The sequence below is a fragment of the Hydra viridissima genome, unplaced genomic scaffold, assembly GCF_058129835.1.
Source record: "Hydra viridissima isolate aposymbiotic clone 2 unplaced genomic scaffold, HvirCarnegie_v1 scaffold_3, whole genome shotgun sequence".
Taxonomy (NCBI): Eukaryota; Metazoa; Cnidaria; class Hydrozoa; order Anthoathecata; family Hydridae; genus Hydra; species Hydra viridissima.
The window spans coordinates 13,572,160-13,595,940 of NW_028324302.1; the positions used below are offsets into that span (position 1 = coordinate 13,572,160).

The 23,781-nt window shown below is 33.8% G+C and overlaps 1 protein-coding gene across 1 annotated transcript; it reads right to left on the reverse strand.

Annotated features, from left to right (window-relative positions):
• Positions 1–479: 479 nt before the first annotated feature.
• On the reverse strand, positions 480–23,225 carry LOC145180587 (uncharacterized). The gene is made up of 15 exons (XM_090082197.1): positions 22,922–23,225; positions 22,286–22,467; positions 7,718–7,823; positions 7,525–7,563; positions 7,343–7,407; positions 7,053–7,214; positions 6,823–6,916; positions 6,617–6,683; positions 5,798–5,951; positions 5,435–5,566; positions 4,802–4,885; positions 4,611–4,668; positions 1,694–1,908; positions 1,347–1,558; positions 480–885 (listed from the first exon to the last, which is right to left on the reverse strand). The coding sequence occupies exons 1-15, from the start codon at positions 23,151–23,153 to the stop codon at positions 693–695; spliced, it is 1,995 nt and encodes a 664-aa protein (XP_089938323.1). The 5' UTR covers positions 23,154–23,225; the 3' UTR covers positions 480–692.
• Positions 23,226–23,781: the final 556 nt, after the last annotated feature.

Consider the following 23,781-nt stretch of genomic DNA (forward strand, 5'->3'; position numbering starts at 1 on the left):
TCAGACGAGTCGTAAGTGTTTTAATTTGCAATCGATATGGAGTTTATCAACTTGCATTTTTAATTACATAATATACTTTACTGAACACGCAAGATTGCATTTTGTAAAGTTTGATAAAGCTTCTTAACTGGTATCACAGAAATTATTTTGTTTTCTTGCAATAGTAGTGTACACTCCTGATGGAAAATACTTGCTTGCAGGTTATTCTCTTTATACGTCATTGTCGGTTTAGGTGTATTTTGCTGTAAGGAATTGCTAATCATTCTCAATTATTAAATTGTTATGAAGGCAAAAACGCATCTCAGGCACTTTCTATCCCGAATGTAAATTTGAGGTTAAAACATGAGGGAAGTCTAACCCAGCTAGTTGAGCAGGTTATTGGCATCTCTTGATATTATCTAGAGAAGAAGTTGCATACGCTTTGTTATATAGAGGATTGCAAACCACGTTTAACTCGCGTGCTGAGTTAAAAATATCCCTTTTAAAAGTATTTTTTATTACCCCTTTACAACATTCACACTCACTTGTATCCTTCACAATGTCTTTTCTTTTCTTCTTCCCCATTGTGAAGGAGAAAAGTGAGTATAACATTCAGTTGGAGAACCGTTAATAGTTAAAGTCTCAAACTGTATGCAGAACTTTTACAGTTATTATGTTTTGATCTCGATATGAAATATGTTCTTTAAAAAGTTTCATTTAGGTTTGTTCAAATATTTGAGTACAAAATAAAATGCAATTCTTAGAACGATGCTCAAACCCACTATGATAAAAATACTTTGCAGAATATCAAAATCGATCGGCTTGATATATGGCATTATTTCTGGTCCAGTAATATGCGTTCTGTTATTCAAGAGGCACTCACGAAATTCGGAATTTGAAGAACATCTAAAATAAAAGTACAAACAACTCATTAGAAAAAGTTCAAGATAGTCACAGCAAAAATCGAGTAAACAAAACCAAAAAAAAACAAACCAAAAAAACAGCACCAAAAAATGTAAATAATTTACTTTCAGGTTAAAAGTAGTTCATTTCAAACTTTGGATCGCAGGATCCAGGGGGGGGGGAGGGGAAGGGGAGGGAAAGAAAAAAGGAGATTTACCAGATAGTAGGCTAACTGAATGCTATCTAGTTATCTAGTCCTCCCACCAACAATCAATTTAAGAAATTACTAAAATGTTTAAGTTTTATCCTATTTATCTGTTTTTCTTTCCTGATTTAAATTTTTTTTTATATTTCTGATTTAAGTTGTGACTTAAATCATCGATGAAATCATTTCCTTCACATTATCTCAAGGGAGAATAATTTTGATCCCGTTTGAAAAGAACTCAAAACTTATAAATCTTTACTTAAACACTTCTTGGGCATGTTCAAACTCCATTCTCAAGAAGATGTTATAAATGTAGCTGTGAACTGATATATATCTACTCCATTTTAACCATGGCGGGGGCCTTTTGTTATAAAAACCCCCTAGTAGCATGGTACCTAAGCTGAAAATAACTGCAACGACCAAGGTTTTTTTTAAATCTTTAATGCTTCCGCCAATGATCAAACCTATTGACTGAAAGAAAGAGTTTAAAAACACGATCAATGTAACAGAAGTAAAACACTAAACAGTCATCTCAGTTTATTCAGTTGGCATTAAAAGAAGTAAATTACCGAACAGATTTTTTTTAGTTAGAAATTCCTATCGTACCTGGGAAAGTGCTGTTGTTAAAACAACTGTAAATATCCCTAGAAGAAATACAGAAGAACGATTGAGTCCAGTCAACCAGTACGTCAGCGTGTAAATAATAAACTGTGGCAGGAGTAAAACCGGCAGGTCGACGATATTTTTTGCTGTGTAATACGCTGATAGACGATACATACCAGATGCGCGTTCTTTTGCAATAACTTTATTTTCAGTAGGAACTAAGATAGAAAAAAAAAAAAAAAAATTTATTTGATCTTATAAATACGGTCTTGAAAAAATAATCTTTCAAATATGATCATAAAAATATGACCTGTATAAATGCGGTCTTCAGCAAAAATCCGTAATTCACTACTGATCAAAACTCGCTTCGTTTGTGAATTAAAAAAAAAAAAAACCAATCCAACATTTTATGCGAATTAATGATGGAACTTATTGAAATTTAACTTTTTCGCAATTACTATAAAGGACAATTTAATTAATTATAGATTTCATTCCCAGTACATAAGTTCAAGTGAACATTAAGATCTTGCAGTTGTTTGGCGCCAGCTTGTCAAGTCCAACACGCGCAAGAAAAAACTTGACAAAATTACAATTGTATTTGAATATGGCTTAAACTTCAGTATTTTTTGAATTATTTCAGGTTCCAGCCCAACTAACTATGTTCTACTAACATTGGAACGGAAACTTCCTCTATAGGATGAAAACTAGTTGCTCAGCACAGTAAAACCCTAAAAGATCATTTTCCTCATGTTGCCAATCGCCAAGAAGAAAAACTCATATAAGCTCATTAGTTATCCTAGGAATCACCGAAGGAAGTCGTTGAAGAGTGCGGAAAATTGGTGATTCAAGAAGTAATTTGGGAAATAAAGAGATTAATCTACTTCACTATCATCACGAACTATACTCCTGATTCGATTCGTGCGGGAAGAGAACAAGCTTTATTTAAAAACTTTTTATGATCAAGGCTATGATAATGGCGCTAATGAGGCAGACATCTACAAAGAAGCGAGACATCTACCAAGTGTGAATTTTGATTAGACAAAAGAATCCAAAAATTTGAGTTTATGTGGTGTACTTTCTATTAAGTTAGCTTCTGTGAAATCCTTCAAAAACTCTGTCCAGCTGTAGCCCAGTTCATTGGAAAATCCTTTAGGAGGAGACAGGACAATTATTAAAGAAGCTGTTTGTTACGCGATGGTGCACAAGGGTTGAAGCAGTTAAGCCACTCGTAAAGAAGCCGAAAGAGATCCTGAAATCATAAAACAGTCGAAAAGAATTAGACCTTCCCGCCGAAAGTAATAACGAAGTAAGTTCTCTAATAAAAAAGATGAATTCTTCTAAGTTTGTTGTTTAAACTACTTTCTGATTTAAATGTTTGATGGCAGTTAGCAACGTGATTCTTCTTCTCCAATTAACTCAACTCAATCTTGATGATGAATTGAAGGTTCTTAATGATCTTTTGTCGTATCGGATAAAATCCGCTGGTATTGGAAATTTAATTTGTAAGGAAGTAACAGATGTAAAGAACTTGTGGTTTAATCAAATCATTTTTGCTGAAAAAAGAAAAAAGATCTTATACGAAGAAATTGCTGGTTACAACCGCGAGAAAGCATCCAAAATCTTTGAATGTAATGTTTTTACTGTTGCACTAAAAAACATAATTGATTATGTAAGAGTTTAAAATAAATAGAGAGGAAAAAGTTTTTCTTCCTTTTGTCTTCAATGAAATTTCTAACAGAAGAAGAACCACGTATTAAAGCCAAGAATCAAAACATGCTCTACCTAGAAGACTTGAGTAAAAAAGAATTCGACTAGGAAGTTTAGCATTTTTTTTTCTATTAGAAAAAATATATTAGTCAGTGAAAAACCTCTTCTAAACGAGGTTGTGATCAGAAAGGAATTCATTAATTTTATTACCAAGTGTGTGTTTCACTTCAAGTCTTTCTGATATCGCTCGTTTCCGTCTCTGAACACAAGAGATCGTTGAGCAAGCTGGTTATTATCAGAGGCTATTTGCGTTCAACAATAGGCCAGGAGCAGTTTTAAATCTGATTTAGCTAATAAAGTATCATATGAAGAAGTCAAATCAAGATTTGCAGCCAAGAAATCTCGCAAACTGTATTTGTGTATTGAGGCGTAGCGTTGGTTTGATTTATTTTTACAAATCAAGATTCAATATCAGATTTCAATAGTGCTCTACCATGAAAATAAAGAATTAAAATTTCCCGTCTTTTGATGTCAAATCAAGAAATTAATTTAAGCGATGGAATTCTTGTGGATTGTTAACTGGGCGTTTTTCAAGCAATTCTGAAACACGCAAACGTTTTTTTCTAATTCGTACACCACAGCTGGTTCTGCGAAAAAATAAATAGCTGGTTTTTCAGTACCGTTCTGCGAACAATTGAATAGGTTTTTCAGTACCGTTCTGCGAACAAATGAATAGGTTTTTTCAGTCTTTTGAGAGCTTTGTAATAATCCTATCTTCTCTCTCGTTTGTAACTCGTTTTGTCTTCTTTTATCATCTTCATTAATTAACCACAACACTTTTCGAGTGTCTGTTTTTTCTGCGCTAATCTTACCATTCTGCAGTTTGATAATTTACAATTTAAATATTGGCCTAAACTTCTTCAAATAAAGTAAAAAGGTGCACAGAAATAATAAAAATTAGTAAATGGTAGATAACAATTAGCAAGAATATTACAAAAAAAGACAAAAAAATAATGTTGAATCATCCTGATGCAACTTCCGTTAAAGAGGCTTAAAATTTGCGAAATACCACAATAAAAATAGATAAAGAAATCAATATGTAGTACAATTAACTACTTAACATAACAATTCCAGGAAAAAAAAGAGTTTCATCTTTTTGACCCCTATTGTCTTTAAATATATACCCGTAATATTCTTCAAAATATTTACTTACACGATATGACAGAATGCATCATTTGTCGCATGAACATATACATCAAATTAAAGAAGATCTAAAAATTAAAACAGAAAACGGTAAACAAGACCAATTTACAAAATAAGTTTACTTTTACAGAAGATTTATTGTAACCAAGCTTTAAAAAAGTACGAAAGCAAAAATATAATCATTTAAAATAACTAAAATACCACTCCCTGTCGATCAGCCAGCGTTGCTTCCTCATAAGGCGTATTAAACCATATTAATCCTGCAATCACTGCCACAAATAAAACCTAAGAAAACAGAAGAGAGGAAGTTTTTATATGGAATATATACTGCAATTGCAGTTTTAAAAACTTAGTAATTCGGAAAATAATTTCATAGCTGAAAGCATTTGCGCAGGCAATATTTTATCAGGAGTATATAAAGATTGTTCTTGATTGTAAAATAATGAAAGTTGCAATCGAAAAGGTTGGAATAAAAGATTTCATTGATTATAATCGGCTTTTTAATGTAATGACGACATTTTTAAAAATGATAGTTGATCGACGGACTTTCTGATATTTCCCGAGTAATCATTAATTTTTAAAAAATCTTCATTTATACTAATTTGCTGAAAAAAATTTGCTTTTAAAGTTAAATAACCCAAAAGGCCAACTAATATGTTTATAGCGTTCAAACAGCCCTAACGGAACTAATGTAAAATTTAAATAGCAATAGGATAAACATATATCTTATATTAGCTCCCCAGGGAGTCATTATAGGCTGCTACACCGTCTGTGAGATTTAATCAGAGAAAATATCTAGAAAACATCTCGGCAAACAAAATATCTTAAAGATACCTGTATAAAGCTCAGTTTATCCCAAATTTCGCTTTTGACTTGTATGAAAGATCGCTGGCATAATGCGGTGACTTGAGTGTAGTAACCTGTCGGCCATTTTTCGTTTGAGATTATTTCATCAGCTACCTTATACTTTGAATGAAAGAAAACAAAGTATTAAAATGTATTTCAATAGTAAGTCATGCCATTTTTTTCTTGAAGGAACTTCTTAAAGCATTTTTTACATCATTCCAGACGGGTAGAAAAAGATCGCTCTCCATAATCGTTTCTCCATAAAATAAAGTTCTGCTCTTTAAAAACAACTCCGAGTCATTTAACTTATTAGATAAATTATCTCATTCTGACTTTAAATATTAAAATAACCTTTAACTCTTTGGTTCCATTTAAAGTTTGTTCATCGCTATCACTGATGACTTCAGCAGTTTCAACGCCATAATTAATGTGCGAATTACTGTGATTAGATGAGTTTCGTGCTTCTGCAACACTGTGAACTTTTTCCGATTCTCCATATTTTTCTCTTAATACAAAATAACCATTTTAATTTAAACTTTTTGTAATGTGTAAACTTTAATACTCAAATTGAGATTAACAGCCGCTTTAACATCAAACACCCTATTTACCATATAATGGTATAATACTATATACAGCCGTAAGCTGCGCAAGGGATATCGTTGGGGTGGGGGTATCGGTGGTAGGTTGGGCGTATAAACAATTTTGGATTCTTCTAACCATATTTACAAATTTTTTAAACTTCTGCTAAGGTCAATAAAAAAAAAAACATTCTTATTTTTACAAAATTATTCTTATAGATGGGAGAGGAGTGTACATACCCACGCTGCCCTTAGGGTATAGCAACCAATTCCAGCATGGGCGTAAATCTATTGTAATTACTGGGGAGAGAGGGTCCACTGAGGAGGTAATTAAAAGAAAGTGGGTGTTTCCTCTCTTTCTTAGCGGTCTCAAGAGTACATACCAAAGACTTTGAAAATATTAATAAAGCTTCCCATCAAAATTTAAATGAAAATTTGTGAACATTTTTTCAACTGGTATCAAGTACTTTAGAATATAATTGGATTCTATAAATTTATATGCTTACAAATATTTTATAAAATTATAATTTAAATTTATAAAACAATATGGGCAAAAAATTAAAAAAAAAAACTAAACAAGAGTAAATCTTACTTTTTATAAATCTCAAATGATTCGATAATTTTGTTTTGATCTTCTGAATCCATTGTCAGCTGCTCCACTATGTTTAAAGAAAACATCAAGAAGTATTTTTTATTTTTACCATTACTATTTTTATGTTATCATTAAAAAAAGATGTTTTTTTTTAAAAAAAAGAATGAGTTCACAAAACTAATAAATTCAAGTTTGTTAGCACTTACTAATGAAATCCGCAGGATTCCAGTTTAAGTACGAAGGTCTTCCGATTGACTCAAAGAACGGTAAAACATCTGATTTCTTCCCATAAAAAGCAACCTTTAAAAAATTTTCCCTTATTAACACCCTTTACAACATTGTAATACCAACAAGCAATGTGATATTAAAAAACGATTTCAAAAAAGAGCAAACTTTTTTTTGCTGTTGCTTGCTTAGACATTTACAAAAAACGAACCCTTCCGTTACACATCAGCAAGAGTTTATCGAACATATGAAACACTTGACTAGAGGGCTGGTGAATAGTCATGCATATTGCTCGATTTTCATTCTTTGCAAGCATTTTAAGCGTGCTTATCAGACTGAATGCTGTGGAGGAATCTAAACCCGTAGTTGGCTCCTAAACAAAAGGTAATAAAACTGTGTTTTAATTTATTTAAAGAACAAAGAACAGTTAAGCAATTATTGGTAAGCAGATGTGAAAATATGATGGTAGTAGTAATAGAAGCTAACTGGCTTAAAACTTACATCCATAATTAAACAGGATGGATTGCTTATGAGTTCGACTCCAATACTGCAACGCTTTTTCTCACCTTAAGGATTTTTCAAAAGTATAACTAGCTTTTTTGTTTTAAGTGTAAGCTTTGTTCAAAAAATAATTATATTGAAGCATGGAAGAAAATAAACTTAAGAAAAAGATTATAGCTAACCTCCTGAACATCCACGTGTGTACAAACCTCCACCCATTACTAAAAGAGAAATGGAGAAAGGTTTAATCATACCGCTATTATAAAACATAAAACACCTTTAAAAAAAAACCTAAAATTTCAAATTTTTTTTATCTTATCAATTTCTAAATTGATAAGATAAAAAAATCTTTACAGTTAAAGAATTATATAATACCTGTGTTCTCACATTTGCTTAGACCCAGATTTTCAATTACGGCATCGACAATAGCCTTCTTTTTACTCCATTCCAGACTCTCTGGAAGCCTGATTTTGCCTATAAACTGAAATTAAACAATAACTATGTAATACAAGAATCATCCCAAACAGGTTCATGTTCATATACTTTAGATGCTCTTTCATGCTCTGAGATAATCAACTTAACAGATTTTAGTCTGTTTTTTAATTCTGCCGATGAAAACCTAGTAGTAAATACCTAAGGAAATAGAAATTTGGATTTTTTATGAACATTAGTTTGTATTTTCGAAAATGACAATTTGTGTTTATTTCTGTATATACTGTAGAGACTTTTATATTGATGGTGTAAATAACAAATGAAGATTTTATCAAAACATATAAAAACTGTTCTTAGTTAAATATCGCAGTTTCCCTCGACTGCAAGAAAAGAGAATTCATTTTTTCTTCATTGTTTGCGATTAAACGACTAGTTCACCAATAGTAAAATGAACCGGTCCGGGAGCTCTGGACTACTTTGTGAAATACTAAAAACAGTCAGTTCAAGCAGCATGTAATTTTATTGGTTTATGAGGTGTAATATAGCGGAAGAGAATGAACCCGAATGTTGTGTCTTCCTTTTTTGTGCTATCTACCTTACCTCTATATAATAAGGGGTTAACATTAAACTGACAAAACTTTATTTGTGAAGGGGTAATATATAGTTAAAAGGCGGTTCTGGCGCATTGACCCTTCCCATACTTAAGGATGCATAAAAAATGGTGAACACTTCATATCATGTTCTTGGACAAAACCAATACTTAAGAGTCGTCTTTAAAAATCAAGAAGAAGTATAAAAATAATCATGTTATTTCTATACCAGTTCTTCAAGATGCCTGTTCTTCTTTATTGCCTTGTTTTGTAATGTCCGATAGCCAAGGTGTGAATTCCGTCTTCTAAGATGAATCTTTTGTCGTCGTTAGCGCTGAGTGCGACTTTGTTGATTTCTTCGGTGTAGACATCGTGATGACGTGATCGGAAGACGTTCATGGTGGTGAGTTTTTCTTGTTTAGTCATTAAGCAGTCACCACAAGGTATTGATAACTTCTTGAAAGTCAAGACCTTCATTCAATTTTTTCAAGACGTAAAGACACAAATGGCCACAATAAGAAGTGTTACCAAATTGCACTCTTTCACTGTTATAATAAACCGGGCTTTTCAAGTAGTCGACCAGCTCAACAAGAGGAGGCTGAGCATAAGAGTCGAAGCTGTATTTTTTGTCAGCGTCTTTATACCAGCACACCCAATCAAACCCACCGGTGCTTGAATCTCCTGTGTTGACAATTCCACATTCTTTTTTCATTGTCTTTTTTGATAAATCATCCCTCACAAAAACACCTCGAAAGTTTTTCAATTTTAACTGTTTAGCAGCCTTTATCAATTGAAAGTTAGTTAAAGCTTCATTAGGTAAAACAATTCCTTCTACGTCAATCCATTGAAAGTCGATCATTTTTTTAATTTCTTAAAAAGTTTATCCGAATTTTTTAACAAGCGATTTTCATAGAATAGCACCTAAAAAGGGTATGCTATTAAAGGGTGAGTTAGGTCCGAGTAATAATCCAGCTCCAACAGATTGATAACCTTTTCCAGTTTTAATGAAGAGTCCATCACCGTGAACATTTTTAGTCCATGGGGTGATAAACAATCCTTCTCCACCTAAAGTTTTTATCTTCATTCTTTTTCCATTTTTGCTCATGTAAAAAAGACCTCGCCCAGCGATTTCGTCAACCATAGCAGAGCCGGCAGAGGCTCCAACACCTGAAAGCAAACCAGTGGCAAGAGCAGGAACTACCTTTGTGGCAAGAGTGCTACCTATCATACCTAATAACGGTTAAAGAGCTCCGATGAAACCTCCTTCAACTTTAGAGTTGTGTGCAAGTTGTCTTTTACTCAATTTAAGAGTGACCCCTTTTCCAGCTTCATACGCTTTTTTAATTTTGTTCAATTGCGCATTAGTGATAGCGAGAACATGTTTACCGTTCAAGTCTTGATGAGAAAGCTTAATGCTAGTATCGGTTTTATCATGCATGGCTTTTTTAATTTTATCAGATTGGCTCTGCGAGATGTTAATTATGATGTTTTGATAATTGCTCATTTTTTATGTATTAAAAAATTATTTATTTCACTTCTCGAATATGATATCGTATTGTAATATCCTCTCCACGAAAATCAACCAAATCTCCATTCTGATCAATGACGCGAGTAACCATTGTTGAAATTTCAAACAATTTAACAGGAAGATAAATCAAATGCATTGGTCTCTCGATGATTTTATAGCCAGGACTAACATTTGGATAAAAGGAGTAAATGCAATTTAATTGGGTTCCATTAATATAGGATGATCCGATAACGTTGTTAACGATTCTGATGGTGTTAATGCTTGAAATTCTAACGATATGATCCGACTCGTATTCGGAATTGGAATTTAATTTTCTTTTAGTAAACCCTAAAACTGAAGAGATGCTATTCTCCACATTAAAGTCAATCAAATAATTCAAACCAAGTTTAATGGTTGATTTTAAAGTATTAAGATTGATTCCAATTTGAAGGTTGTTTGGAGAGTAATTAATTTTATTTGCAATAATATAACTTCCACGTTGAGCTGTTTTTATTGTGTTTAAAATAGACCTTTGCAAATACTCATTGATGTCTTTAATGTCATAGCTTCCTGATGGAATGATAATGTTTTCCCAATTAGCTCCATTGTTCATGCTGTATTTGAAAGAATTGTTTTTACTGCTTACATTTGGAATGCTGTTGTAAGTCTCAAGACCGAGAAAAGCCATTTCATAACTTTTTCCTTCGTCAAAAACGATTTTATCCAAAAAATCAGTGGTGATAACACTTGATTTTCCATCTACATCGATGATTATACCTGACATTTTTTAAATAAGAATTATTTTTTAAATTGTTTTAGAAAAATAAAAAATCATCAAACCCACTTCGGTACTTTCCCTCGTTCTTTTTAGAAGAGAGATCAATGACGGCAAATCCGTGAGGTTCATTCCAGCAATGATTGCAAAAGGCTTTAAATTCTTCTATTTTCATATCGCAGGAAACGTGATCTTGATAAATGTGATTAACGCTTTTTTGGTCCTGTTAAAAGAGACAAATAAAGTTAGCATTTTCTCTGATGGTATGTCTTGGAATCTCGAAATAGTTTTGAGCGAGGTAAAAGCAGTCAACGTTGGAGTGTCTTCCTCGGATGTAATATTTTTCGCACTTGTTTTGATTGGTCAATTGCAAATCGTCAAAGATCATCAAATTGTTTTTGGTCGAGTCTAAGGATTCAGGTTCAGGCACATCATCAGCCGTTTCAAAGAATTGACACTCCATATCATCATTGTCGGAATATTTTTTTGAAATTTCCTCAATAACATCTTCAGGGTTTAAATTCAATTTTTCCATTTCGTCTTGTACATCATCCGTTAACAAATCAACAATATCCTTTTTAGGAAGTTTATTTTCGAATGAGTTTTTTAATATTTTATATTCTGGTTGAAAAAGAGATTTGCCAAAGACTTGTAAGCGGTTGTAATCTAGCCACCCAGGTCTTAAAAATAAATTTAAGAGTAACGTTGTTTTTCCGCAACCGGACTTTCCAACGATGATTCCTCGTATACTTCTTGGTAAAAGCGCGCTGTTGTTTCTTTTGGTTTTCCCAATTTTACACGACAGTTTCATCACTTCCATATTTTTTATATTAAAAAAGTTTTTATATATGTTAAAATGTACTGCGTTAAGTGTAGAAGAGAGACTGAAACCATTCACTTGAAAAACGAGATCACAAAAAACAACAGAACTATGTTGAAAGGGACTTGCAACTCTTGTGGGATAACAAAATGCAAGTTTGTTTCTACGCATGCGCTTAGTGGAGGAGACTTGGTGGAATCGATCAACAAACTCTCAAACAAAATCAAACTTCAATGGGCAAAGTTTCCAGGAGAAATGCACGTTCCAGGTATGAACTTTGCAGGACCTGGAACCAATTTAGACAAAAGACTCACATCCACCGATATGTATCAAGAGTGGAGCAAACCGGTGGATAGAGTGGACAATGCTGCATATCATCACGATTTAGCTTACAAGTATTTTAACGACAAGCAAAACAGAAATTTAGCAGATCGAATGATGCTTGAAGAAATGAACTCTATACAAAACCCCACTCAGAGAGAAATAAACGAACGAAAAATCATCGAACCTATCATCAAAGCCAAAGCCAAATTCGGATTAGGTGTGAGTGATTTGAAATGGACGGATCAGCTTGCAGAGGAGCTTCATAAACCGGTGATTCATCATTTTAAAAGAAGAAGGGTGATTGTGAATGACATTGATGAAATATGGGCTGCTGATTTGGTGGACATGCAATTGTTTTCAAAATTCAACAAGGGCGTAAAATATTTGCTCATGGTGATTGACGTGTTTTCAAAGTATGGATGGATCGTTCCGTTAAAAACCAAAACAGGTCTTGAAGTGGCAGAATCGTTGAAAAAGATTTTTGGTGAAAGAAAGTGCGTCAAAATGTGGGTGGATAAAGGAAAAGAGTTTTACAACAAGCATGTACAAGCTCTAGGTGTGCAATTATACTCCACTGAAAATGAAGAAAAAAGTTCTGTTGTTGAACGATGGAATGGAACGATGAAAGAGAGAATGTTTAAATATTTTTCAGCTAACAACACCAATAAATACATTGACGTATTAGATGAGATGGTGAAAAATTACAACAACACCAAACACTCTTCCATTAAAATGACACCAGTTGAAGCTAGCGATGAAAAGAATAAAGGTAGGGTATGGTGGAATCTGTATGGAAAGGATCAAACATTACCAGCAAAACCAAAATTTTCCATAGGTGATCAAGTGAGGATCGTAAAAAAGAAGTCTCATTTTGAAAAAGGGTATACGCCGAGATGGACTGAAGAGGTTTTTACCGTGTCAAATGTTCAGCATACGAATCCACCCACGTATAAAATCGCTGATGCTAACGGTGAAGAAATTCAAGGCACCTTTTACGAGCAGGAGATGCAAAAGACGCATCAAGACATATTCAGAATTGAAAAAATCATTCGCAAAACCAAGAGTAGATCACTAGTCAAATGGTTGGGATATCCAGACTCGTTTAATTCATGGGTAGATAATAATGAATTGTTAAGTTTGCAAAAATGATCTAAAAATTTATTTTTAATATGTAAAATGCATGCTCCTCACAAGTTTTTTAGAAATGTTGCCTCAGCAGAAGTTCATAGTTTGGATTTGCAATTAAAAATTTTGGAAGAGAGGGTTAGAGAGTTGGAGGAAAGAAGACCAAACAACATTATTGTGTCTACGAAAACGTTAGATCATCCACCTTATTTCAACGTTAACGAACAATATGAGATTTTTGCCCAGAAAGACATTAAATTTGCTGCTCTCTCACATACAATGATAGCTTTATCCATTGGGCTGAATTTGGAGAAAGGTGTTGCAGTGATAACATTAATGAATAAAATTACTGATCAATTGAATTATAGAAAAAACGAAGTTATTATTTCAGAGTCTGTAGATGATGTTATTATGGATGTGAATAGTAACAGCAAACAGGATGTGATTGTTAAAAAAGGAGAAAAACTTTGTAAGATTAATTACATTGATTTAAAATAATTTTTTATTAATAAAAAATGGAAATATTGAATGAAAAACTTTATCCAGTTCTTCCATCAGCTCCTGCAGATGAAGGAGGGCATGTTTATAGGCTTCAGAAAATAAGCGAGATTCAGAAAGAGATAGAGAGTGAAAAAGCAAAGCGAGTTCATCTAAGCAAAAAGTACCATCGTGTGTTTAGGATCATTTCGAATGTGGACAATGTGATGCAAGGTTTATGTATTGCATTAGGTGCGACTGGAATAGGGCTTTTGTCTACGATTATTGCCAGTCCTGCAGCGATTGCATGTGAAGGTGTGGCTATTGGCATGGGTTTTTTATCCATTGTCGGAGGGCAAGTGAATAAAAAGATGGCATTGAAAGCGGAAAAACATGAAAAGATCAAAGTGTTGGCCGAGTCGAAATTGAACACGATCAGCGAGCACATTTCCAAAGCGTTGATGGACGGGAAAATAAGCGATTCAGAGTTTCAATTGATTCTTGGTGAGCTTCAAAAATTTAAATCCTTGATGGAGGAAATACGAGTCAAAGTCAAAAACGGAATAGATGAAGTTACTAAAGAAAACTTGATCCAAAAAGGTCGAGAAGACGCGATTCAAACGTTTAACAATTTGTTTAAAAAAGGATCAACATAATCGTAAAACCAATTTATGTTTTTTTTCCACGTATTTTAAGAAAGGATCAACGTAGTCGTAAAACCAATTTATGTTTTTTTTCCACGTATTTTAAAAAGATGTTTTTCTTTAAAATACAAGACATGAATAAAAGGGATGAAATTGTGAAAGAAATTAATGACAGAAGAAACGGCAACATTTCAGATGCTAATCTTCAGACTGATTTGAGAAAGCTTTACAAGCCTCTGATTGAAAGCAATGAAAAGATGATTAAAAGCCTGTCAGTTGATCAAAAAAAGAAAAGACCTTTCGAAGTGAACAAAGTTGGAGATAAAATGTACATTGGAAAAATGGAGGTTGAAATAGATGGAAATGATATCATTGTTGGTGATGAAAGGTATGAAGGAACAAAAGGTCTTTGGGAACTGATGACTGAATTAACAATACCAAAGAGCTATACCGATGAAGATTTGCAAAATTATGAAAAAATTTTAATGGAGAGTGATGCTATAAGATCTGATTCGCAACCGCATAAACCGAAATCATCAAGAAGACCAAAGTATCAGCAACTTATTGCTCCTATTTGGGAAAAAATGATGCGTATTGAAAAAGGTAAAAAAGGTCGTGGTGTCATTATTCTTCCAGGCGATCCTAATGCGTTGGTGGAAAAGCTTGAATTGAGTATTGCTGCATGGCATGCTGGGAATAAAGAGTCAAGAAATGTGGCTGTTGCTATTTGCGATGAGCTGTTGAGACAAGGAGAGATTAATAAAGAGGAATATAAATCGTTAATGAGGACTATTGATAAAATTATTTAAAAAATTGTTTTTATTTAAAAAATGCTCATTGTGAACAAAAGAAGATATGTGAAAAAGAACGTTGTTGGTGGAGGTGGTATTGTGGACATGATTAAAAATTTCATAAAAAGAGCAGCTGCGTCAAGTGTAACAAAAGCAACAGTGAATTTGCTTAAAAATGCTGCAACAAGCAAAATTGGACAAGAAGCGATTACAGCTGCAAAATCTGCTGGGACAGAGTTAGCCCTTTCAGCCATCTCCGCTGCTAAAGACGTGGCTATTGATAAAGGTAAAAAGACCATTGAGAAATTAAAGACTGGTTCATCTATTCAAAGTAATAAAATGTCTAAAAAGAACGCGATTCGAATTCAAGACCTGGCGAAAATGGGACAGGGTATGAAAATAGCATGAAGATAGCATTCTGTTGCGATGGCTTGTTATAAACTTGCGATAAGAGACATTTAAATGAATTAAATAATTTTTTTATTATATAAAAAAATGATAAGTACTGAGCGATTAAGAGTTACTGAGAACCCAGAGTATGATATTGGTATTGAAAAAGTTGATTTTTTTGAGTATCTTCCAACCAATCTCGATTTAAATTCTTCAGGCACGATTACTTTTGAGATTGACTGTCAATCGATTCAAACAGTACCATCAGAGGCTTACATTCTTATTGAAGGAGTGTTGAAAAAGAGCGATGGAACCTTTTACGATGCTAAAGACAACATTGCACTGGTGAACAACGCTTTGATGTATTTGTTTAATGATGTGACTTATGACTTGTCGGGAGAGCAAGTGGAAAGAGTGATCTATCCAGGTCCAGCCACCACCATACTTGGATTGATGAAATATCCTTATGGATTTCAGTTTGCTGATGGATTAAAACAGATGTGGTATATGGATACGTCAAATCTTGTTGGAAATTCAGGATTCAATGTTAGACGAGACCACTTGTTTGCAGACACTACATCCGTTGGAGCTTTTTCGTTTAAAATTCCGTTGAAACACATTTTTGGATTTTGCGAAACCTATGACAAAGTTGTTTATGGGTTTAGACATACCATCACCTTTACAAAGAAAGAATGCGATGATGCAATTTATAGAGCGGAAAGTGTTAGTGCAGGAATGATCAACCTTAAAAAATTCAGACTTTATATGCCTCGCGTTGAATTGGATATTTCGAAAAAGACTGATTTCATGAATTTAATAGCTCAAAAAATTCCCATTCAAGTGGCTTATAAATCAAACAAATGTGAAAGACAGCTTATTCCAGCCGGTCAAACAGAATTTACCTGGTCGCTTGGAAGAGTTACTGACAAAAGCATTCCAAGATTTATCTTGTTCGGACTTCAGACAAACAGAAATTCCAGTCAAACAGTTAATCCATCACTATTCGACCATTGTGATGTTAGCAATTTTTACGTGACTGTTAATGGAATAAAGTATCCAAATTACAATTACGACTTGAATTTTGGAGAAAAGAGAGTGGTCATGGCTTATTCAGATGCGTTCTCTTTTGATGAAAAATATTACGGCACAAATGAACTTGTTTGTCAATCTGGGTTAAGCTTGCTTGAATATATAAAATTATATCCGTTGTTCTTTGTGGATATCAGCAAGCAAAAAGAAAGAGTGGCGTCGGAAACAGCTGAATTAGTGGTAAACCTTAAATTTCGAACTTCAACTATTGCAAATACCGTTATTTTTGCAGTGGTGATCTCTGACAAACTGCTTAAATTTGTTTCAGACGGAACCAACATGACTGCTGTTTATTAAGATGTCTTTTCAGGAAAAATTGAATTGACTTAAAAAAAAATCTTGGTATAATAAAATGAGATATACAACATCGTATTTGAAAAATTTGCTGAATGAAAACGGTGTTAGTAAAACAGCAAACGATTTAATAACGTTGATAATGCTTGCGGTTGAAAATAATTTGATCAGTAAAGATGAGATTTTAGAAAGAGCAAAAGAAAAGAAAATACGTGAAATAAAGGAAAAGAAACCAACCAATCCAAAATGGGAATGGCTTAGTTTAGTTAAGAAAAAACCCATCACTGTGAGAATAACCAACATTGAAACGGGTGAGGTGACTGAATACAAGTCTCTTTACAAAGCGATGGCAGGGACTGGACGTGGATGGAGATATTTAGAGCGTCGAGATGGAAAGGTGGATAATGGAATCAAGATTGAATTTTTAAATTCTGAAAAGCTTGAAAAACGTAAAAAGCAGCAAAATTGATTTTTTAACTTTTAACATGTTAAAAAATTGACTTAAATAAAATTCTTGGCATAAATAAAAAGATGGAGAGGAAGTATGTGATTGAATTTGATACCATGGGTCGTGCGCATCTGTTTGATGAAGAAAAAGAAATTCATGCGGCTGGATGCGAATTTACTGCACATGACGAGTGGGGAAGAAAGTATACGATTAGATTTGATGAAATGGGTCAAGCACATGTATACGACTCAATAAGCGAAATTTTTGCCAATTATCTTGTTTCATAAGTTTTTAATTCTCCCGCGAAAAGAATTAAAAAACGGTAAAAACTTTTCGAAGAAGAAAATATGCTGAAAGTGTGCCAAGATTTAAAAAAATTGAATTGACTTAAAGAAAATCACGGCAGAGATAAAATGAGTCTCCATTCTTCAAAAAAAATAATTGCCAAAGAGCGAAAACTTGAAAGCATCGAAAAAAATTTTCTTTCCCTTAATAAAATGGGTGATAAAACTGATGCTAAAAAGCAAAAAGCTAAAACTGTCGCCAAAGAGCGAAAAATTGAAAGCGGCTTAAATAAAAATCTTTCCGTAATAAAAATGGAAAGTAAAACTGTTAATGATCGAAAAGATCGAAACTATTCAAAAATGACTGTGAAAGAATTAAGAGAGATGGCTAAAGGTCGTGGTGATATCAAAGGTATCTATAAAATGAAAAAAGCCGAGCTCATTGAGGTTGTAAGACCTGTCATTGGGTATGGTCCTGCTCCTCGTAGACGAACGACTGAGGCAAGACCGTTGCCTGTTAATGCTACCGTGATTAGGTTTGTTTAGCCACCTGTAAAAGTTTCTGTAAAGCCGACAAAAGTTTCAATAAAGCCGGCAAAAGTGCAGTTTGTTGTCAAACCTTCCGCAGTGATAAAACCTCCTATTGCTCCAAAACCAGCGATCATTCCATCAAGACCTCCTATTGCTCCTAAGCCAATTCATTTGCAAAGGCACATCCTTGACACACCAGTTGTTGATTCATCACCTGTCATGACACCAAAACCAGTCATTCCACCAAGACCTGGACTGTTTTCAAGTCTGACGGCAGTTGCAAAAAGTGTGACGTCATATGTTGCAAATAAGTTTAATGATATTAAAGAATGGATAGAACCCTACGTTCCTGAAGTAGTCAAGAAGAATGTAAGCGAATCAGTGAAACAAATCGATGAAAAGATAAAGTCTATCAAATCACTTGTATTAAAAACAGTGTATAAACCTATCACGTCAAAACCTTATAAAATAAAATTCAAGTTAACTGAACATTCAGCGGAGCGTGCTGCTAGACTATTTTCTTACACACCTTCTTCTCGATACCAAGACATCGTTCCTTTTTTAAACTTGGTGAGAGAGTCGGTCATTCAAACCATAGCAGGAGAAAGAAACACAAAGGTAAGAATTGTTTTAATCTGTGAAATGACTCGCGTAAGCATCTTAACAGGTGAAGAGACTACTCAGATGGCTCACTTTTCATCCAACTTGAAAATTATATTGGAGGGTACAGATGTAAGAACGGTTGTGAGTCAAATGGAAGAAAAAATCTTGGAGCGAAGCGCTAATTACAACAAGATGGGATCCAATTGCGTCTTGTCGAAGATTTTAAGAATAGATATCAGATTTATCGATTATGAACCTTTCAAGGGTTCTTCCTACATGGAGCTGTCTAAAGAGCTAAAAGACAAAAAGGCGATCATCAACATGGTAAACAAGGACAACCAATGCTTTAAATGGTCTGTCACCAGGGCGCTGAATCTTAAAAATAGAGACAATGAAAGAATTGACAATGATCTTATTTTAAAATCAGAAGAGTTGAATTGGGAAGGAATGGAGTTTCCTATAAAGGTGACTCAAGTCGAAAAGTTTGAGAAAAATAATCCTGACATCAGCGTGAACGTCTTTCACTACGAAATGAATAACCCTCAACCTATGCAAATATCCAAATTTCATGATCGAAAGCACTGTGTTGATTTTTTGTATATTTCAAACGAAGAAAACAGCCATTATTGCCTCATTAAAAATTTCAGTCGGTTTGCTCGTTCTTCAGCATCAAAACATCAACATAAAAGATATTTTTGCAGAAGGTGCATGCACGGCTATGACCAAGAAGAAAAGCTCCAAATTCATCGAAAATACTGCTATGATAACGCACCTATGAGAATCGATCTTCCAAAAGAAGGGTCGACCCTTGAGTTTAAAAACTACAACAATAGTATGAGAGTTCCGTACTGCGTCTATGCCGACTTTGAAAGTTTCATCAAACCTATCGATGACAACACTGAGTATAATAATAAAGAGTCATATACCAAAAAATGTCAAAAGCATGTTCCAAGCTCCATCGTCTATTATATCAAATGCTACGACGAAACCATTTACAAGGGAAAGCCTGAAACGTATACAGCAGAAAGTGATGATGACGACGTGGCTCAAAAATTTGTTACCATGCTTGAAGCTAACTTTATAAAGATTTGTGACGATAGTTATTCACGGCAAGAACAATCGTAAAATAAGAGAATAGAGACTAATTAGGATGAGAAAGATTATGAATCTGCAACCGAATGCCATATTTGCAAAAAAGATCTTAACGGTGATAAAGTATGGGATCACTGCCATTTGACTGGAAAGTACCGTGGTGCTGCTCATAAGAAATGCAACTTGGATTATAAAATTCCAAAATTTATTCCCGTTGTCTTTCATAACTTGTCTGGCTATGACAGCCATTTGTTCATCAAGAGATTAGGTGGAAAAAAAGGAAAGATCACTTGTATACCCAACAATGAAGAAAAATATATCAGCTTCACAAAAAGCATCAAAGTGAGAGATTCTATTGATAAGAAAGGTAAACCAAAAATAGTGTATAGAGATTTACAGTTCGTTGACAGCTACAGGTTCATGTCAAGCCCTTTAAAAGATTTAACTGACAACCTTGTTAAAGATTTGTGTGAGGAGTGCTCAAAATTAGATCCAAAAACATGCAAAAAGGACTGTATGGTTAAGAAAGGTAAAAAAATGCAAATGTAAAGACAATTGTGAAGATTGCGCTCATAGAAGATCTAAAAAAGGAGACATCGTGTGCAAAAACTTAAATTCATTCCACAGCGGAGCAAAACGAGATTTGCTATTAAGAAAAGGCATTTACCCTTACGAATGGGTGGACTCCATTAAAAAATTCTCTGAAACACAATTGCCACCCAAAGAAGCCTTTTACTCTAAACTAGACGATAAACACATCAGCGATGAAGACTATGCACATGCTCAAAACGTTTGGAAGGTATTTGGATGTGAAACGTTTAAAGATTACCACGAGCTGTACAACATCTCAGACGTGCTCATTTTAGCTGATGTCTTTGAAAATTTCAGAGACACTTGCATAGAAAATTACGGTCTAGACCCTCTTTGGTATTACACCTCTCCTGGTTTGGCTTGGGACGCCATGTTAAAGGAAACTAAAATTAAATTGGACTTAATAACCGATATTGATATGCTCAACATGATAAAAAAAGGAATACGCGGCGGAATATGCATGATCTCAAACCGACTTGGAAACGCTAATAACAAATACATGAAAAACTATGATCCTTCACAACCATCGAAATTCATTCAGTACTTAGACGCTAATAACCTTTATGGGTGGGCCATGAGCAAACCTCTTCCTGTTAGAGAATTCAGATGGATGGCTGAGGATGAACTTTTAAATTGGAAATCCATGCCTTGCATTCTCGAAGTTGATTTAGATTATCCTGAAGAGCTTCAAGATTTACACAACGACTACCCTTTGGCTCCTGAAAGACTAACCATTGGAAAAGTGGATAAGCTCGTTCCCAATTTAAACAACAAAGAAAAATACGTCGTTCATCACGAAAACCTAAAACTCTATGAACGATTGGGTTTAGTCATCACCAAAATTCATCGAGGAATCAACTTTGAAGAAGAACCCTTCATGAAAAAATACATTGACCTCAACACCAATAAAAGAAAAGTCGCTAAAAACGACTTTGAAAAAGAATTCTTTAAACTCATGAACAACTCCGTGTTTGGAAAAACCATGGAAAATATTCTAAAGCATGTCGATATTAAACTGGTCACCACTAAAAAAGAAGCCTTAAAATTATCCAAAAGCCCTCGATATGATCGGTACACCATTTTTGATGAAAAACTCATCGCAATTCATATGAAGAAAACACAAGTCACTTACGACAAACCCGTTTACTTGGGAATGAGCATCCTCGATTTGAGCAAAACTCTCATGTTTGAACACCACTATGACTACATCAAGCCTAAATACGACGATCGTGCAAAACTACTCATGACTGACACTGACTCGCTCATTTACGAAATCAAAACAGATGATTTTTATCAAGACATTGCTGATGACGCACTTGAAAAATTTGACACGAGCGACTTTCCTAAAGATCATCTCGCCATTCAAAACGCTGGATTCAAAGTAGGCGAAAATAAAAAGATCATTGGCAAGTTCAAAGATGAAACCGGTGGAAAGCAAATCACGCAGTTTATTGGTCTTCGACCCAAACTCTACTCTTACTACATCCCTGAAGAAATAGATGATCAAGAACATAAAAAATGCAAAGGTGTTAAGAAGTGCATTGTTAAAAATCACATCACTCATCAAGACTACTACGACTGCTTAATGACTAAACAAGAAAAACTCACCACCATGAACGTCTTCCGATCACGTCATCACGATGTCTACACCGAAGAAATCAACAAAGTCGCACTCAGCGCTAACGACGACAAAAGATTCATCTTAGAAGACGGAATTCACACCTTGGCTATCGGACATTACAAAACAAGGCAATAAACCAAGCGAAGAACAGGCATCTTGAAGAACTGGTATAGAAATAACATGATTATTTTTATACTTCTTCTTGATTTTTAAAGACGACTCTTAAGTATTGGTTTTGTCCAAGAACATGATATGAAGTGTTCACCATTTTTTATGCATCCTTAAGTATGGGAATGGGTCAATGCGCCAGAACCGCCTTTTAACTGGGGTACAGTATTTTAATCGTTTGAGCAGTTAATTTATAACTGAAACTGTAACTAAAAAATGCATTACTGATTCCTAATTTGATTTTAGTTTTTTACCCACAAAGTTATGAACTACCCTATTAATAGTGTTTAATCAACTAAATAGGCCTGATAAAACATATTTTGAACCTTAGAACAAAAGTATCTTACCTCTAAAGATTGCCGCACAGTAAGATGGGAAAAGAAAACGTCTTCTTGCATAACATACCCAATTTTTCTTCGAAGTAGCTTTGACGCTCGTTCCCCATTTATTTCGATAGAGCCACTGTTTAAAACAATTCCTTTCGTTTCCCTGCCAACGAGCAAATTTAAAAGTGTTGACTTCCCTGCGCCTGTTTTTAAAAGAACATTTATTTTAAACTGAACATTTACTTTAACTGAACGCTTGCTATCGTAAAGTAAAATTTGTGTGAAGTCAGATTTGCGTGAAGTCAGATTTTTAAGTTGAGTTGCTTATTAAGGTCTAACTTAAGGCAAACTTACAAATTTAAATTAAAAATACTTTTTTAAAACTTAAAATTTTGGTGTATAAGTTATTTAACTAGACTTTATTAGCATTTTTAATTTTTTAAAATATCAATTCTCGCATTCCAATTGGTTCTTTTCAAAAACATATCGCTGAAGATTATAGGAAGGAATGTTTATTTTCCATGAAAATATTGCGTCATTAGTGCTTGTTAGCGCTTTTTTTTTAAACTGATTTTCTGAGACTTTTTACATTTTTTTTTTATCTTTTTAAATAATCTAATACACGAATATTTGAAAAGAATCTAAGTTAAATATTACCTGATGGCCCCATTATAGCTAGGATTTCACCTGGTAGTATTTCACCACTGACATTTTTTAATATGTCTTTTCCATTTACAGTTACGTTTAGGTCCGTGAACTTCATATGAAGATGCTCTTTTGTTTTGACTGTTGCATTCAGTAGTTTTACTGAATTTAATGAAATACTGGTTTTCAGAACTTCTTCATCCCGAGATCTATTATAGAGCACCAGTTGATCGTTTGCATTCATTTTTATTGTCTTTAACTTACGTTATTCTTAAACGGCTAACTTTTGGAAAAAGAAGATTTATAATTACCATAAAGAACTTTCACAACAATTAGTAAACACATTCTATAATAACCGATTAACTTTCAGCATAATCTATTTGTTAGAGGTAAAAAAATATATATATTTAAATACATATTTTACAAAAAGATTTAACGAACGTTAAATGTCATTTGGATAAACTTTGACGATAGAGCTAAAAAATCGTTATTTGTCGTTTGGTATGTCATTTAAACGGATGGAACTACAATTTATTATCATTAAGAAGTATTCTCTTCATGTTAGAATTTTAAAGATCGCGTAACTTAAGTTGATCAGTAAAAACGTTTTTCATAAGAGGAAAAGAGAGGCAGTTCGATAAGAGCGATGGAGGTGATGTGATACGAGGGACATAAAGATGTAGCGACAAGAAAAAAGAAAACCAAAAATTTACCTCTAAAAATATGACTTTAAACTTAATTATACTTTTCCCGTATTGTTTCAGTTTTTTCTTTAAAAACTACATTTTACTGGCTCCTGTAACTATAAACAATTTCATAACTACAACTTTTTTTGTTAACTATTGTATATTATTGGCATTAGATCCCGTATC

Bases quoted from the DNA above. Each gene is read 5' to 3' on its own strand.
- LOC145180587 (XM_090082197.1), bottom strand. From the start codon at position 23,153: ATGAATGCAAACGATCAACTGGTGCTCTATAATAGATCTCGGGATGAA. The intron at 6,917-7,052 runs GTTCGTTTTTTG...AATTTTTTAAAG, and splicing joins TGCTGATGTGTAACGGAAGG to GTTGCTTTTTATGGGAAGAA. The intron at 4,669-4,801 runs GTATTTTAGTTA...TTTAATTTTTAG, and splicing joins TGGCTGATCGACAGGGAGTG to ATCTTCTTTAATTTGATGTA.